This window comes from Pholcus phalangioides, unplaced genomic scaffold, assembly GCF_987345545.1.
Source record: "Pholcus phalangioides strain wild (caught in Gottingen) unplaced genomic scaffold, Ppha-v1.0 ptg000004l_1, whole genome shotgun sequence".
In the NCBI taxonomy this organism is placed as follows: Eukaryota; Metazoa; Arthropoda; class Arachnida; order Araneae; family Pholcidae; genus Pholcus; species Pholcus phalangioides.
Genome location: NW_028301597.1, coordinates 4,302,070 through 4,321,292, shown reverse-complemented (window position 1 = coordinate 4,321,292; position 19,223 = coordinate 4,302,070). Strand labels below are relative to the sequence as shown.

The window sequence follows — 19,223 nt, the reverse complement described above, 5'->3', positions numbered from 1 at the left end:
TGTGCCTGGTCAAGCAGGCACACAGCTTGGAAGGAATATTGCCAGAGAAAGGGACTAACTCCTCATCTAATGTAGTCCGACTTCTCCTTGTTTATTTGTTCATAAAAAACAAAAAAAAATACTCTATACTTACCCCAAGATATTCACATGAACACCTTGCACACTCCAGTTCCAGCATACCATTGGTAGTAACCAGGAATCATGAAAGCCACAGTCTAATGAAATCTTTTCTTCTGCCATATTTTCAACTTCAGCTGCATCTGAACCACATGACAAAAGGCAACAAGAATAGCTGAGCACAATCACAACATTTGCAAATGAAGCCAAATCCTTCATCAATTTCCATGAGAAAGGGTCCATGTATTCAACATCATCAATACCAAGCAGCAGGTGACCATCTTTACTTATCTAAAAATATGTATAGAAATGCCTCAGTATGCTATCTAATAAAATGATAATTTGATGTGTATAATATACATATATTAACATATATATACAGGGTGCATAGGTAACAGGGCACATGGCATTTTACTGGCAAACCATTGGTCCTATAGGCATACCTCTAATTAGGAAAGTATCCAAATAAAATCTAGTACAGATATATCATTCATGTTGCAAGGGATTGTACAGTTATTAAATTAAAAATTAAAATTTTTATACAGTCCCCAGGTGCTCCAAAAGCCAATTAGAAAGTTGTTGCCCTGCCTCTTCTGATGCCAACAAAAAAACTTCCTTGTTTCTAAATGAAATAATCATTGAGATATTCAAATTCAAAAAACGAAGTATATTTGGGAAAAAAACAACTCTAAATGTGGAGAAAAACAGTTTTACCAGCATTCATAACACTGTTTTTCCCCAAATTTCCTGTTTTTCAAATTTTAACATCTCAGTGAATAATGCACTTAGTAACATGATTTTTTTTTGTATCAGGAGAGCAACAACTTTCTAATTTGGTTTTGGGATACTCTGAGACTGTATAAAAAGTTAATTTTGTAGTTTAACAACTGTACAACCCCTTGAAATATGAATGGCATACGAGTACTACACATTATTCAGAAACTTTTTCTAATTTTAAATATACCTTTTTAAGTATTTTCTAGGATCAACAGTTCACCAATAAAATGTCATACCTCCTGTTTGCTACACACCCTGTATGTACAGGAAAACCACCAAGAATATATCTCACCAAGAAATATATCAAGATTCTCAGCTAATCAACTTTTTATAGACATCATTCAATGAATAAGTCTCTCAGGGTAAGATTAATCAGGGTAAATATAAATTCTGCTAGATGGAGCAGGAATGTGTGTAGGAACTGTTTTTTGTTTTTTTTTTTCACGCCTCCCATTTTCTTCCTATTTTATTGATTTATTTTACTAATTTAGGCTGTTTTATTTTGTAATTTAACAAGTTAACTATAAGAATGGAAAACTGCAGAGTTTGAAGTCTAACATCTCAAATACAAAGAATTTGGTGAAATATACGAGATACTGCAGCCAAAGTTTTCATTTTATATGCACAGGCATTACCAGTACCCCCAAAGCAAGTGACTTGATATTTTCGAAATTGGAATTAATGTTCGAGGATTTCAAGATGAAGATTTTGAAGGAGATCAAAGATAACTCGTAAAAGTTTGAAGAAATGAAGGAGTCAGTTGAGAACTACTGGGGTCAAATACACAAATTGCAAGTGTCAACTGATGAAATACATTTAAAGCAAGAATCTCTTTCTCGGAATCAGGCATCACAGGAAATTCAAGTGATTTAATCTGCCAACTAAATAACCTGTCACAGTATTTCCAGAATGACAATATAGAAATTTCTGGAATTCCTGTAAGAAAAATAAAAATGTAAAAACTATTGTATCCACAATCAGATGGGAAGCTGGACTCAAAGTATGGAAGATCGACATTGATGTCACTGACCGGATCAGAAACTAGGCAACCAACAACCTGACAAAATTGTTGCACAACTCCATTCATGGAACAATCGGGATGCCTACATTACTGCATCATGAAAATGTGTTTGTCAGACATCCATAGCACCTTCTCAGAACAGCAGAAAGCATTCATCAATGAGCAGCTCATGCAGCAGAATAAGCTACTTCTCAAGGAGGCCAAGGAGAGAAGTTGCAAAACAATAAGGTTATACTTTCATGTGGGTCAAAAATGGTAAAATTGTTACGAGAAAGCGATCAGATAATATCATTAATAATATCATTTCGCGTAATGAATTCGGATGTATTGCAAAATTTGTAACTCAGATATGTGATAGTTTTTGCTTGTTTTTTTAAATGGATCAGAATTTGACATTTTCTACAATTGATGATTCCAACATGTTTTTTTATAACAATATTAAAAAATCTTACCAAAAGCCCACTTGAATATATGTAGTTTACGTTCAAATTTTTGACATCTTTTTAACATATTTAGATCACATTAATGTAAAACCTTCAATAATAATACTCAGTGAAATCTGGATCTCTGAATGAGAAACTTTGTTTCACAAGATACAAAGGTACAGAAGTTTATTTAAATGTGGAAACATAAATCACTCTGGTGGTTTAGCATTATTTTTTCTAAAAGTCTAATTTTTAATAAGTTGTGTTTAAATGAGATGAAACGTTGATTTGTTATTTGTTGATCACACTTATGGGGGGAATTATAATTTTTTTTATCAAATATTTACAGGTACCAGATGTATTCTATTGATACATTCATAAATGAAATTAATTATTTGCTTGAATACAAACGAGATAAAGATATATTTCTTATGTGAATTTGATGTCAAGATCTGGATTTCAATAGTTAATTAATTCTCCAACTAGAGAAACTGATGAAACGTCAACTTTCATAGATTGTATCTTTTGTAGATCCAGAAATTTAAATTTGAAAAAAAAAATGGAACTTCTCGATTTATGCATAGCAAGTCATATAACGGTTTTATTTAGAAACAGATCATGACAGTAATGGCTGACATTTTGAAACAATGTGCTCTACCTATCTTGATAAAAATAGATTGACCTTGTAAAAATGGCTTCATGGGAATCTGCAAACTCTGGAATGAATACTTTCTTGGATTTAACTAGGAACTGTGCTGATGCCTCTACTCGAGTAATGTATAATGAAATAATAAGAAAACCCCAAATTATGAAGGAAATTTATGAAAAAACTAAAATTAAGCAGATTATTGAACAAAATTAAAAAGAAACCATTTGATATCAAGTTGTAATATAATTTCAAGATTTTTTAGAAATATATCAAACATTGAGATAGAACTAATTCAAATGATTATTATACTGCAGCATTATTATACTCAAGCCAACAGTGACTCAAAATGTTGATGGAATTTAATTAGCAGCTTAATTGGTGAGAATAAATACAACATCATTGATGCAATTTTTACTGAAACAACTGGTGATATAATGAATTCAATTGATATTGCTGAATGTTTCAATGACATTTTTCCCAATTTTTGTATAAATGATTATCTTCTTAGTAATTGTACTTCATACAATTGTTCAAATTTAATTTTTTTTTCAGAAATGTTTGCTTTTATAAACCCTACAGACGGTCAATTATTAATATTACAAATTCCTTAGGTTCCAAAAAATTAGGATTTGACAAAATTGATTCCATAACATTGAAATTCATTGCACCATATATATAAGTGGTGTTTTATCATTTATTTTTCATTTAAGTTTAAAATAACTGATGAATTTCCAGAGTGCCTGAAACTTGTAAGCTTTTCCCCAATACACAAAGAAGGGGCAAAAAGCATGTTAATAATTACAGATGGATTTCTTAACTATATATCTTCTCAAAGGTCACAAAAAAATCTGGTGTACCTCAAGATCAGTACTTGGACCTATTTTATTCCTAATATGCATAAAATCACTGCTTCTGCTGATGATTTCGCTCTTTCTTACTCTGAAAGCTTTTTAATCAACTTGAGAGTAACATGCAAAATGATCTTAACTCAATAAATACCTGGTTTAAAAAATAATTAATTAAAATTAAATATAGATAAAACTAAATTTATGTTATTTGTGGTTCTGGTACTTTCATCTCAGATTTTATGTGCACAGTTGTCAATAGAGTAGACAAATTTGAGTATTCAGTGGTTTTTTAGATTCAAAACTATCCTGGAAAACACATATTTGAGTGTAGAATTAAATAACATTAGGAAATTTCATTTTATCAGAAACTGTTTGGTATTGTTTGATTGAAATATTGATATTATATTATTTATTATATATATTAATATTATATTATAAAAATATATTATTGAATTAAATGTTCCCAATCTCCATTTTAAAACTGCTTTATTTTGCATTAATAGAATCTAGATTGAATTATGGCATTACATGTTGGGGGGGGGGGGACAAACCTGTGCAATATTTCTACACTTTGCATCACACAGAAGTCTTTCATCCATATCAATTCTCAGTAAAAATAGACTCATGCATATATTTCCACACTTTTCAAGCAATTAAAGATACTCCCTCTACAACATTTGCATGTTTATAAAAGTATGAAAGTTTTTAATAAAAGTGGCCATCTCAATCTGAAATTATATAAATCTGGAATACATTTAGATGTCATACTATACAGGTACCGAAGCCAAATAAAACTAATTTCCAAAAAATTTTTCTTTTATTTAGCTCCAAAAATATTTAATTTACTTCCTCAGTTAATAAGCGAACAATCTTCATGTACAGCTTTTTAAAAAAAAATTAAAATCTTAGTTGTTAACTCAAGAAAATTTAAATTATCTATTTAACATTGTAATGTAATCTTTTTCCATTTTGCAACGCCACTAAATGCAGATTATTTTTGTCAATCAACTCCATTCCTGTTGCCACTTAATTCTTATATTATATATATACACATTCCTCTGCGGAATTTCAAACAAATTGGTCAATGGGAGAACGCATTGTATGAAAACATGCATGACCCTAACATATTTATGTCGTCAGAGTTGCGTTTCTGCTGGTGTTGCCATCTGTCTTTTGTATTTTGAAGTGAAAGTTATAAATGCCTGAATTTCCCAGCTATGCAAGTGTTATGTTGAAAGCATAATCAGACTGAATCATGGAGAAAAAGCTACTTTTCAGTGTTTTTACACAATTCAGTTGGCCAAGGCTGTCAATACGATTGTTGATTCGGTTTCAGACAGTTTCATCTGATGTCTCCTGAAGGTACCAACCACTGGTGTTGGAGAAATGTTAGGTCAATTTCATTCACTGAAATTCTTACTGTTCTACTCTGACAAATTCTACTACAATATCAAGCATGGAAAAACTACTTTTACTCTTACTTGAAAAAATTAATTACTACAAGTATATGAGTGAAACCACTCCAAGTATCCAATCAGATGAAATTGCCACAGTTCAGAGATGAGTGATTTCATACATCATAAATTAAAAAATATATATAACTACTGCTTTGAATATTTTTGATTGAAAAATGTATAATACAGTAATAACCTGTATAACGATACTCTGTAAACCAAATTATTCATAATAAAAAGTTATAATTATCCATTTTTCCTTACTGTATTTCAAAACTCGAGAAAAAAGACGATTGCTTTTAAATATGTTTCATAATATTTATAATATCACCAACTTTTTGCAAAATTTCCAACAGTAGTCGCTCGATATGTCCATTAATCTCATTTTCATCCTGAATCACAATGCTCTCAATGATAGGAAACTATATAGAAAGTAAAAAGTATCCAATCAGATACAGCACTTCAAAAAATTCAAAAATATATTATGTATGGCAGAATAGACAGAAATGAATATTCATAAAACTAAGTTAAAATATGCCTGTTAATGGATTTTGAATAAATTTTCCACAAAAAAAAACAACCAAATTCTTTAAACTGCCAAAATACTAGTTTCTAGGCGAGGGAAAAAAGGGTTATAAAGATTTACACTACCACCATCGACACACAATTCTTTTAAATAATTACTAATCGAATGATCAATCATTCAGTGAAATTGAAATGAGAGTTGAATATAATGAAGTGTCACTGATGAGGTCAGAAATGATAGTCATTATATCAAATAATGACAAAGTTTACATTAAATCCATCAGTAGTCGCCAACTAGTAATGGTCTTCACAAAAATGATAGTGGTCAGCAGTGGCGTCGGAGCCGGGGGTGCTGTGGGTGCTCGAGCACCCACGGAAATTTGTGGCACGGGTCTGAGCACCCCCAGAATTGATTGAGAAATCGTAATTTCCAATATAAAGCTCAAGACGAGCACCCACAGGTTCGAAACATTTCCGACGCCCCTGGTCAGGCAGGAAGTTTGTACATTTTTTGTAATTTTTATGTTTATTTTGCTATGTTCTGCTTTGTCTTCATGTCACAATTGAAGCATAGGACCAAAAGTTAAAAAAAAGGCACTTTGCATGAATCACTATGATCATTTTATAGATGTCCATACCTTCTTTTAAACAAAAAAAAGATTCAGAAATTCCAGTTTAGGTGTCAGAAAAGTTGGTGACTGCTGAAACAAATTAAAATTAACATTGATTCTCTGTGGGGGATATTGAAATATATATATACTTATACATATATATCTTCACACCATATCTTGTTTATTTCTTCCCAGTTCATCAGCGTGCTACGGAAAGGGACATGTGAAAGCACCAGCTTACTGAAGAAGTGAATTTTACAATGATAAAGCAACAAAAAACAAATGTGATTAATCAAGTACACGAAGAAAACTTGCCCATGGTATCCCCAGACTTCAATTCTCTGAAGTTTAGTGAGGCCCAAACTGGATTTATCTCTGACTACCGATGTGTTGCAAATTTTGCAATGCTAAACAACAAAAATCAATGAGATTCATTTAGGGACACCCGAAATGAAACCTATCAACATTTCCATGGGGCCCCGAATTGGAGGCTTGTCGGACATCCCCCCCCCCACCCCCGTGAGGGACCACGAAAATTTTTCATTTTTATCAATTTTACAACTAATAAAATCCAGGGCCCCACATCCAGTAGCGGGGACTCAATATACAAATATGCAGATTTTTGGTGGGGGACCCAGACTGGATTTATCGCAGGCTTCCGCTGTTGCAAATTCTACAATGTTAAGCAACAGAAAAGAATGAGATTCATTCAGGGCCCCAAAATGAAACCTGCAAACATAGGCCCCCCGACTTGGAAGCTTGTCGGTCATCCCCCGCTGCGAGTGCCATAAAAAATTTTCATTTGTATTCATTTTACCAACGAATAAAATTCAGGGGCCCCAACCAATTACCAGGGACACCAACAATTTGCATACTTTTAGTGGGGCCCCAGATTGACTTTATTTCGGGCCACAAATGTTGCAAATTTTACAATGTTAAAAAATAAAAATCAATGAAATACATTCAGGGGCCCCCGAATTGGAACCTGTAAACATTTCCATGGGGTCCCGACTTGGAGGCTTGTCGAACATCCCCCCCCCCCCCCCCGTGAGAGACCACAAAAGCTTTTCATTTTTATCAATTTCACAATGAATAAAATCCAGGGCCACACATCCAGTAGCGGGGACCCAATACGCAGATTTTTAGTGGGGGACCCAGACTGGATTTATATCTCGCTTACAGTGTTCAAATTCTACAATGTTAAATAACAGAAAAAAAATGACATTCATTCAGGGCCCCCAAAATGAAACGGGCCCCTGACTCGGAAGTTTGTCGGACATCCCCCTGTGAGTGCTACGGCAAATGTTCATTTGTATTCATTTTACCAACCAATAAAATCCAGGCCCCCATCAATTACCCGTGACCGAATTCGCAAATTTTCGTGGACTTCCGCTATCGCAAATTCTTCAATGTTAAGCAGCAAGAAAACAATAAGATCCATCAAGGGCCCCTGGAAATGAAACCTTTTAACTTCCCCATGAAGGTATACGAGCAATCCCCCGGGTATCTTGACCCTGTGTGTTGGGCACACTGGTGTTATATGTATATTATACATACCTCTCGGCATGACCCCCACTAGGGCAGAGCTGACAGGGGCCGGAATGAGTCTTATCACTTTGATTTTTCACACTATAAATCAACCACAGACGGGCCCCTGAAAAGCTGGTTTAGGGGCTCGCTATCTATTCCAGCCTAGGAGACTTGCTGTAGGATGTGGGAGCCTCTTAGTACATGCACATAACTTGGTCCTGATGGGTCAAATGGGTTCTGATATATGCTAGAGTTAAATGAAAACTTGATCCGAAATTGTAACCGACTTCCGTAACACAAAAACGTAATAGATTTCTGTCACTCAAAAAACGTCACCCACTTCCCTTACATAAAATCGTCACTAATTTTGGTTGCATAGAAACAGGCCCTTTTCGAGTTTGTGATTTTATATTATAGAGTAGATTAAACATGGAAATATGCATAATTCAACAGATAACTGTCTTGAAAATAACTATTTATTTGTTATATTGTGTTTTCTCAAGAAAAGAAGAGCTAGAAAAGCTTGACAATGTTAAGGTTCTAAATGGCACAAGCAACTAAATTTTTTCAAAGCTAATACAATTCAAAATAATGACAAGGTGTTTTTCTTTGGACATTTTGCATAACATCATAAGTCTTCTATTATGCTTATGTCAATAAATTTGGTGATGCTAATAGATTTGAAAGTGATAAAAGAATTTTATAACAGTCTGATCATATGAATCTGAAGGATTTTGCCAAACATCACCAAGGTCAATCTAAGATTTCTAAAGGCTGCCATAATATTTTTGTTCATAACTTCAGATATCTATAGGTTGAGCATTCAAAATACTCATATACATTACAACTGAAAAAATTTATTTCAGTTCAATATTTTGATTTTTCACTATCCAGTACATGAAATATGAACAATTGCCTTGCCTTGAACAGTTCTTTTAAAAAAAAATAACATCCTGTTCATCACCTGAGAATTAGATATATCAATATATTAGATACATCAATGCATGCATCATAAAATGAAATTGAAATCATCAGGTAAAATTTGTAAATACTTTTACATCCAATAGGTGGTTCAGCAAGAAAACATAAGGATCTCTGAAATCATTTATAAACATCATAATTGCAGCTTCCCGCTTGCAATGCATGTTTGTTGAGAAAATAGCAATGAATTGCTTGAGGATTGTAGCAACTGTAATGAATGGAGATAGAACTTTCATGGGACGAGCACAACCAACTAGTATTCTGTTGGAAATAAGAAATAAAATAGGAGTCATGCAAAATTGGCATAACAAACAGACACAAGACAATTTTTTCAAAGGTGAAAGACAAAATGAAAGTAATTAAAAACAGGAAATTCCATCAAAGTTGCTATATTTGAGATACTGCGTATCACAGAATAGCAACCGCAGAAAGGCATATGCACCAAAGTGAGGGAGAAAAAAAGCAAATATATTCACAACCAATGCATTTTAGTATCAATCGCTCCATTCCAAGAATAAAACTGAACTTCTATGTGAATGCTTTTCATTTATATTCTGCAATCAAATATTTATTAGGAAATGTTTGATGCATGCTTAAAACTAATTCTGAATTTAGATTGGATAATATAATATACTAGCTATATTACCCGGCGTTGCCCAGGTTTTCTTCAATGAGGCTTTTTGGATCACGTGATATCTCCCTCTTTCTTTGAGGGGCATACAAACTGTGTGCAAGTTAACCAATATGGCAACTTCCCTCGCGACTCATGAAATAAACAAATCTAGATTTAAAGAAACGTAGAAGTGAAAATTTTTTTCCTCTTTTAAAGGGCGCTAGGTAGTTAGTTCGATTCCCCCCCCCCTCCCTTTTTGAACTTCAAGTTATCCGTCTGCCTGTTCCTGCTTCCAAAAATGCTTAGTTAAAGCTGTGGAATTTCTTCGATGCACTTTATGGGCCCATAATTAATTTTAAAACAACCTATAAACTATATGAATTTATGCAGTTGAATATTGAAACATTAATTTTCATGCTTGAGAAGATATAAATGGAAAGTTAAAATCAATGTTATTGCATGAATATCCAACTCAAAAGTAGGTCCGTCTAATCACTTCGTATTTAATTTTCTGGGCTTCGTATCTTTAAGCGAACACAATGTTTCAAAAATTGAGAATTCAATACACTTTTTTAAAATTATTGATGTAGTGGAAAGCCCCACTAAATTTCCGCATTTCTACAGTAAAATCGGCAATTTTAACACTGATTTCTATGAGGATCACCCTTTTCCTGACCCTCAAAGCGATGCTGATAATGATTATGACGTCATTCAAAAAACCTCATTACTGGGAGAATTGAAAATGTGGCAAACCATTATAAAGGCATAAATATTATACATATATTGACAGCGTTGAAGAAGTGGCAAGCCATTGTAAAGGCATAAACACGTCTGAAACGCATTGCTAGGGAACCACGGTAACCAATGTAAACGTTCGGAAAGTGATTGTTGAGGCCCAAAAACCATTGTTGCCCGACAGTTTTTTGCCCATTTGGCGCACTTGCCTTGCTCTGACGAAATTTTAAAGTAGCCTATCATTCAAGTCGGGTCCCATTTGGTATGTATGCAAAATTTGGTGACGATCGATCTAAAATTGTAGATTTGTATAGAGAACATACATAACATACACACACACAGACAGAAAATCAATTTTATATATATAGATATCAGAACATCAATTTATTTAAAATTGATTTTCTGTCTGTGTGTATGTTCTCTATACAAATCTACAATTTCAGACCAATCATCCACAAATTTTGCATATACATATACCAAATAGGGCCGGATTGAACGAAGAGCTACTTTAAAAGTTTGCCAGAGCTGGGCAAATACCCGAAATGGGCAAAAAACTATCTGGCAACAATTGTTTTTGGGTCTAAACAATGATTTTCAGAATGTTTACTTTGGTTCCAGTGGTTCCCTAGCAATGCATTTTAGACATACATATGCCTTTACAATGGTTTGTCACTTCTTTAATGCTGCCAATATTATGTGCAATAGTTCTTTCCTTTATAATGGTTTGTCATTTAATTGTCAATCTTCCCAGGCAGCGCCAGGTATTATAGCTAGTGTTAAATATTTTTCATTTGTGTAATTTAATCGGGTGATATTTAAATATTGTGATAGTGTTATGATAAACAGTCAAGTTTCTTAGAGATTGCTTTTCTGTAAACCAAAAATAAGTGTATGTGTCATAAGTCTCCAAAATTGTTTTGAAAAATATAAGAACCATAGGGGATAGGTCAAGAAATATGGTAATTGTAATTTAATTGTACATTTAAAGCAGGGTTGTAAAAACCCAGCCCAGGGTTTTTTGGGCAAGATGAAGAAAATTGAATTTCTTCCACAACCTCAAAATATCTAACTTAAATGAAACTAGGTGTTTGCTCGTATATACATCCTTTATGTGCACAGCTTATGTTTAAATATACATTTTTGGTGCATGATGAACTATGTATTTTATTAATAAAATTGACCATACAATAAGGGAATAATTGTTCACACATGAACATGCCCACTTCTGTGTAATTGTATGCAAACCTTGAATTGCATGCAAAACTGTAGCATAAAGATTGGTTGTGGTAAAATAAATGAATTTGGATAATAAAAGTTCTGAGAAATCAGGGTGGTGTCTGAATTTTTTTCTCCAAATATTTCAAACCCTGCAGAAAATGTACCAAAAGTTTCCTGATTTGTTGAAAATAATACCTTTAGCTATGTAACGGGAACCATTAAGTCAGCTCTACTAAAATGAGCACACAGCTGTCACAGTTCATAATTTGAATTCTTCACCTAAGTGACTAAGTCTTGCAGGGCGAACTTGATAAATTTTCCAAAATTATTTATCACCATCCTTTATTTCCATTGAAGTCATTCTTTTCCATTTCTGAGGATTCATTACTCTGGAGGTGTTTTCCACTTGTCCAAAGCAAATTAGCTATATTTTTGGGAACTTAAAACTTATTAATTATCATTAAGTACAAATGTCAATAGCATTATTTGAGGAGACCACTAGACTATAAAGACTGTCTTTATAGTTTAGTGGTCTAGGACATTCACCTAGAAAGTGAAGAGACGTGGGTTTGATTCCTCGTAAAGGCAGTTGAATTTTCTTTCTTTCCTAAATATATCTCGGCATCAGCCAGCTGTTAAAAACCTTCGTTATAACATTATTGTATATTAATATCACTTTATACAATAAAATCTGTCATGCATAACAACAGACCTACAGAATGCCTTCATCTAGCTGTTGATTTTAACAGGATAATTTCAGGGTCAGACTTATATTATGAGCATCCTGAAAAATCAAGCTAAGGCTTATTTTCGGGTTAGGTCTTATTTTTGGAGAAAAACTATACTTTTTGTTCAGTTTTACTTGAAGGTGTTCATTACCAATGTTCAATTCAAGAATCCCACAAAGTTATTTTATTTTCCTTATGAGATAATGTTATTTCTGTCTTTTGATATATCAATTATGAAAGTCGGATGTACCTGTATTAAACTTATAAAAAAGTAATGCAGACATGAAAATATTTTTTTAGTAAAAATTCAGTTCACACATACAATGGTTTACTTCTTCATAGAGGCTTCAATTTATTTATACAAGGATTTTTGTGTGTGTGAAAAATTATTCTGTATTATGAATAAGCAATAATTTCTGTGGATATACTTATCACATATTACATATCAGGTTAAAACTAAGGTCCATGGTTACTATGCAACAATTTTTGAAATACATAAACTAAACTAACCTCAAAATAAAATTTGAACGTGAAAGCAACACTTGCTTCGAAAACAAACAATTCATCCTAAAAAAAAAACCCAGCCTGGGAAGGGGAATGGGCATCTTCCAGGGGAGCAAATGTGACAACCCTGATTTAAAGGTCATTCATTTTTATGAATGGCCTTTTTTTATTTAAAATAACACACAGTTTTTTTTTTGTTTTTTTTTATTGTATGTTCTTTCAAAAAAATGAACATAGAAAATGTTTGACTAAATCTTATCCAAAAATATATATCTTATCAAAATGATAATCAACTTACTGGTACTCCAAAGTATGTGCAAAATATGCAGCAAAATATAATAGAAAACTCTTCCCTGTGCCTTCTTCTCCTTTGATCAAAATGCAAGGCAAACAAGACTTTTTTCGCAATGCACTCATAGTTTTCGGCATTTTCATACGATTAAGGAAATTCTCAATTTTTTTCTGCTCTGGTTGATCTACAATTTCTGTACTACTAGCAGTATAATAGTGAATACTTTGTCTAGAAAGTTTTCTCCTGAAATATAAAGAGATGGTTGACTATCAACTATGAAATGATGGAATAAATTATTATTTTTGTTGACATAATAAGTTACACCAGTTTTTCCTTGGATTTGTCAAAAACACACAAGTATATAAACACATTGGAAAATGCTTACAATGTGCATAAAGGAGTAAAATAATAAAGTAATACATATTGTAGTTTGTAAAAGTCAAAAGATTCATTAATGATAAATGTTAGCTTCTAACAGCCTACAGTAAAGGTAGACTATATTAGATGTTATACCTAACCTCATTTAGTCTAAAATATGCCTTTTCTTGTAGCTATTTTAGGCTTCTACAGGTAAGTTTCAACAATCGCCCCAAACACCAGCTGATAAAAGTCTTAAATAAGCGATGAGCTTACTCAAGGCTTTGCATTCTTAAGTGTTTAGTTCTCTGTCACATTACATAGGTCAAGATGGTCTTATACATTGTAATCTAGGGCATAAAAAACCAAGCTCTAGTAATCTCAGTCAGCAGATGCATATCTGATCCCCGGTCCTGTGGAATAGGGCTTTAATGTATTTCACTCCCCATTAGCAGACAGTAAAATCAAGCAAACTCTAATTTTTTTCCCAAACTCTTTAATTTTTGGTCACAAACCAAGAGGTTACCATATTCAACTAAGATTATGATTAATATCAAGCTCGTTTTGATAAATTAATTATGACTAATTAATGGCTGGCAATTAATAACTTAATTTACTGACCATAACTATGGTCCAAAATGGTGAATTTGAATGATAATGTTGGTTTTGTTCGTTGATACATTCAAAGAAAGCCAATATTACAAGACTGATAATGTTGTTATGTGAATGTTTTAATTTCTTCAATTTCTATTGCAAAATATTTGTAGCTCATGCATCATGTACAGGTAAAAATAATTAATTAGTTTAATAAAAAGAAGAAAGGTTATAAATATTTCCCATATTTATCAGACCTTCTAACTTCATTTAGGAATCATACATAACTGCCAGTAGAAGTGATAAATGTAGTAAGATTTATCAAATTTGTTGGTTATGCTTAGTAACCAACAATTTTTTTTTTATTATACATTTACAATTTAATTTTTCGTAATTTTTTTTAACATTTATAATACCAATTTAAATTATTCTAACAGATTCTTACATGAATAAAATTTATAACAAAATACTCGTATCTAAATCACTCACTCTTCTTCCACTTTTTTTGGTTCATAGTTATAAATTATTGGTACATGAATAATGCCTTTTAATGGTCTCTTCTCCAACTTGGTGAAGTTAGAAATTCCTAATTCTTCGTAGCATTTTTGAAAAGTCTCGTCATCCAAAACAACTGTTTTATCTGTATATGTTGTCATCAATCTGCAGGCCTTATTTACTTGAGAACCAATCACTGAAATAGAAATTAATGTTGTGATACATAAATTTCAGTTCAAAAAAAACAACTCAGAAAATTGAATTTTTGAGTTATGCATGTCATGAGAATGATGAAAAGTGCCTCTACATATTGTAAAACAGCAACAACTCCCAATCCTGCTTAAATGCTCCCTACTGTAATTAAATTCGAGTTGATTCCCATTCAGTTCCAGTAAATCTTTAAAATGCAGATATCTCATAACATAGAATTTAGAGTTGCTGACTTTATGAACTGGCTTGTCTATATGTATGTTTAAAATATATTTTTTTCCCAAGGCACATTGAAATTTTCTTATAACATATAGGAATATAAAACACGCTAACAATTTTATAAATGGAAAATCAGAAGCATCAGTACCACACCAATCACCATAGTGCTGTGCTCTATTGTTATGTGACAGGACCAAAGTCATGTCTCATGAAAATGGTATTTAAGGGAGAGACCAAGCTTGACTCACTCACCATTAGCAAGTGAAAATTTGTGCATGAAAATTTACCTCCTGGAAACATGAATTTTTAAAAATTAATTTGTATAAAAAAATTAAATATTTATAGATGCAAGTAGGAAAAATCAACATTTTTCCATAAAAATGTGGAAAACTCAATTCCCCTTCCTTTTTTTAAATTTCTCTTTCCTTTACTAATGAATGAAATTTTCATATGTAGATTAAAATATGAAACTTTTAAGAAATTACAAGAAATTACAGTACATTAGAAAAGTCTCTCGACCAGCCTTCCTTTAACCAGATTTTTCCCTGAATTGACATTAAAAAATCTTATTCTTTATTTGATGGTTTAAATTATTTTAGTGTTATTACAGGGTGTGTGTAAAGGAATTCATATTATGCAAGTTACACCTTGAGGTCTATAAAAATTCAATTTCCTAATATTTTACAACTACTCATTTTAGACGGATCTTCAAACAGTTTAGGCGCACAATACAATATTTCTACAGCACAGCTGCCAACTTTTGAAAATGAAAATTAGGAAGATTTTCACGCGGACACATATTTTATACTAAAACCACTCCAAAAGGGATTTTCCCAAATAAAATAGGGATTTTCCACACATGAAAGTTGAAGCATATGGAATAAAATCCCTTAAAAATTGAAGTCAAATAAAATAAGGATTTTACACACTGGGAAGTTAAACCTTTGGGAATAAAATCTCTACGCAAAAAACAAGTGAAATTGGAGGCCAAAACTTAAATGGTGATCTAAAAGAAAAATATTGTGTTCAATCAGAAACGATGTAAACAAACATTCTGTACAAATGACCCCAAAATCATCGGAAGGTGAATATATACAAAAAAATATATACATATATATATATAAAGTACTATAATCTTCAATTATTATCCAGGACTATTGGCTACTAAGTTATTTCACTGCACGATAAGACAAACAACTTTTCTTGTTACCATGAGAGGGTTTGTAAAACTTCCTTAAAAAAGGAATTTCCCACTATTCCCCCATTTACAACGTGTGACGTCATTTCAAAAGGAAAAAAACAGAGGCAAAAGACTTTTGGCCCCACAAGAAATTCCTTAGGGATTGTTTTCAGAAACGGGGATTCTTTTTAAACGAAGTAGGGAATGTTTAGGGACAATTAGGGATTTTTTATGATTTTCGTAAAAATTTGGAAGATTTAAGAACTTTTTGGGAGGTCGAGAGATGAAGCTGCTGAAATTTGGGAGACTTGGCAACTATGCTATAGGAAGTTAGTACCTAACAGATTTGATATTCAATTCAAATATACAATTTCAATCAGTTGTAAGATATTTAACATATTATAGTAAAGGAAATAAGCACCCATTTAGACTCTAAATTTTTTAATTGACTTTTTCTTTCCCAACCAACATGGCTTCAGATCCTTTCCTACTGCATCCCAACTATCCCTTTTCATCAATGACCTTTCCAAAGCCATTGATAACAAGTTACAAACCAGAACCCTCAACTGCACCATTAGATTTTTTGCTGATGACTGTGTAATTTACAGCATAATTAATCACAAATTGATCAAGAAATTCTGCAACATAATATTGTTTCTATCTCCGACTGATGTTCATTTTGGCATATGCCTATCAACCTATCTAAAAGCAGTTTTCATGAGAGCTTCTGGTGACCCTCTCACCCTTGAATTCTCATACTCGATCAATACTGTAACCATATCCCAAGTTTCTCAATTTAAATATCTGGGTGTCATAATCTCGGCTGCCCTACATTGGAATAATCACATCAATTATGTCTACTAGTAATGTCAAACTTTTCTTCCTTCGCTGCGACCTCAAACATTGTACTCCTAATATCCGACTTCTCTGCTAAAAAACCTATATTTCTCTCATTTTTTCTCATGCAGCTGATGTCTGGGATCCCCACACCTCTAATAATATCAACAAACTTGAATTTACTAAAATATATTTCAGGACTGCTGGTTCTCTTTTAGTTTTGTTTCTGATCTTAGACTCAAACTTAATCTCCACTCACTTGCTACTCACAGACTTACCTCCCGCTTAGCCATGCTTAGCCATAAGATTACTCATAGTCATCTAAATTTTGACGCATCCCATATTGGGACTAAGCCATTGTATTTATCCCATAGAGTGACCAACCCAAAAAATTAAATTAAAACCTATTTTCGCCTTTACAGACTGATTTAAATAGTTTCTTTCCTAATACCATAGTTGAATGGAACAAGCTCCCCTCCACTATTGCTTACCATCCCCCCCCCCACGATCTCTGATTTCTTGTCAAATGTTATTAAATATCTATGTGTAAATCTACTGTGTCCTCTTGCACAGACCTTTTAAAAGGCCAACAATATTGCATAAATAAATAAATATACAATACATATATACCCTATTAAGTTTGAACTGGTTTCAATATGTAGCAAAAAAATTTTTAAAACTGTTTTTTTTTTATGTTAAAGTGTCAAATGAGCAATATTTTATAACGTGGTAAACGTGACTAGTGCCTGGTAGTCCTCAAAGTAATTCAAAAGTACAGAGGTCACTAGCGTGAGCATATACTTACATGCGAAAACAGTTTTTGCGATTTCGAAACATTTCGGCTTTTGGCAATTACCCCATTTGCCACATTATTAGTCTTCAAATCAGATTTTTTGCTAAACTGAATGAACTGTAGAACTCTGCTATCAGACTTATTCCATTGCTGAGATTTCTTCCAGTTAAGCTTTGCAGTAGAGTCGAATTTTTTCTAAACTGGATGATCTCTATCCCAAAAGGCCACAACTTCCACTTAGTTAAAGTGTGGTTACGTTCAAAGTAAATAATTTGTAGCACTTACAACAACAGCATACAAAGTAGTATGTTTTTAATAAAATCATAACTTAATAAAAAATTCTATTGCTCCCTATACACTATGTAGCTTACCAGTATATTCTTTTCTGTATGCATGGCCAATTATTCCACAGAAGCAAGATCCAGTACAAATTCCTGTAGCAACTTTCCTGAAATATTAGAAAAAATAAGTGGAAAATTATTTTTCCTTGAAATAGAGTAGTCATTTGTGATTTATCTTCATAGCTGTCTTCAAAGAAATTCCTTTTCGTGACAGAAAACAAAAATTGACAGCATTCTTCAATTGAAATTATACACATAGATTTGATAATAAATAAGAGAGCTCAAAAATTTCATACTGGTTGATTCATACAGTTTATATTAATTTTACTATGGTAAAAGATAATCCTTTGCAATTGTCAATTTTTCTCCGTCCAGCCAGCTATCAAAAAAGCATATCAAACTCAATAGCATAGGCTGATCCTTTACTAATACATATATATTGGTGGTTGATGAAAACAATAGACCAGCAATTCTCAACCTTTATTTATATACCAAATCTACTGATTTCCTTTGTTGTTCTGGATCAGCTGCAGAGCTCCTGGGAAGTGCACAAGAAGCTATAAGGACACTGCAGAGCACAGGTTGAGAGCCCTTGCAGTAGACTACTGATTAATAAACATAAATTTTTGTGATGCTGTGGTCCTGCAGTGCCTCAGTCATCCTTTATAAATTTCCCCAATTTCATTTTTTGTAAACATTCTTCGTTTTTTTAGAGCAACTTCTCTGCCATGACTGTCTACTATACTCAATTTTTTCTTTGATTCAAACTCACCAAGCACAACTCCAGTGTATCGCCATGGGCAATTTACTGCCGACTGAGTTGGGCCGGATGTATGTGTGTGTGTGTGTGTGTACCTAACTGCCTGAGTACATATATACTGTTGTGTGAATTTTTAGTGCTGCCATCTATATTACAAATTCTGAGTGAAGTGTGATGTTATAATATTTGTATCATCGTAGGTAGGCCTGTTGCTCTCTGGGTCAAGACTTTTTAATGGGGAGATCGGCTCGCATTTGCAGCTCAAATTTTGGAGAACCACAAAAGACTAAGTTCAGCCAACCACTACTGTGACGGCGGTTGGGTTTAAACGAGATCATCCTCATGATGCGAGTCTATCATTCTGTGACCACCATAGTGGCTCTACTACTCAACCTTTCTTTTTCTTTCT

The 19,223-nt window shown here is 32.9% G+C and overlaps 1 protein-coding gene across 3 annotated transcripts in view; it reads right to left on the bottom strand.

The window, feature by feature from the left end:
* LOC149086469 (adenylate cyclase type 10-like) overlaps positions 1-19,223 on the bottom strand; it is a 128,653-nt gene that overhangs the window by 59,378 nt on the left and 50,052 nt on the right. For all 3 annotated transcript variants that reach the window (XM_089255700.1, XM_089255704.1, XM_089255708.1), the window contains 6 exons: positions 18,085-18,161; positions 14,469-14,670; positions 13,035-13,271; positions 9,010-9,199; positions 5,627-5,713; positions 134-408 (listed from right to left, as the gene is read on the bottom strand). In XM_089255700.1, the coding sequence (XP_089111826.1) occupies positions 134-408; positions 5,627-5,713; positions 9,010-9,199; positions 13,035-13,271; positions 14,469-14,670; positions 18,085-18,161 (1,068 nt within the window). The remainder of the gene's footprint in view (positions 1-133; positions 409-5,626; positions 5,714-9,009; positions 9,200-13,034; positions 13,272-14,468; positions 14,671-18,084; positions 18,162-19,223) is intronic.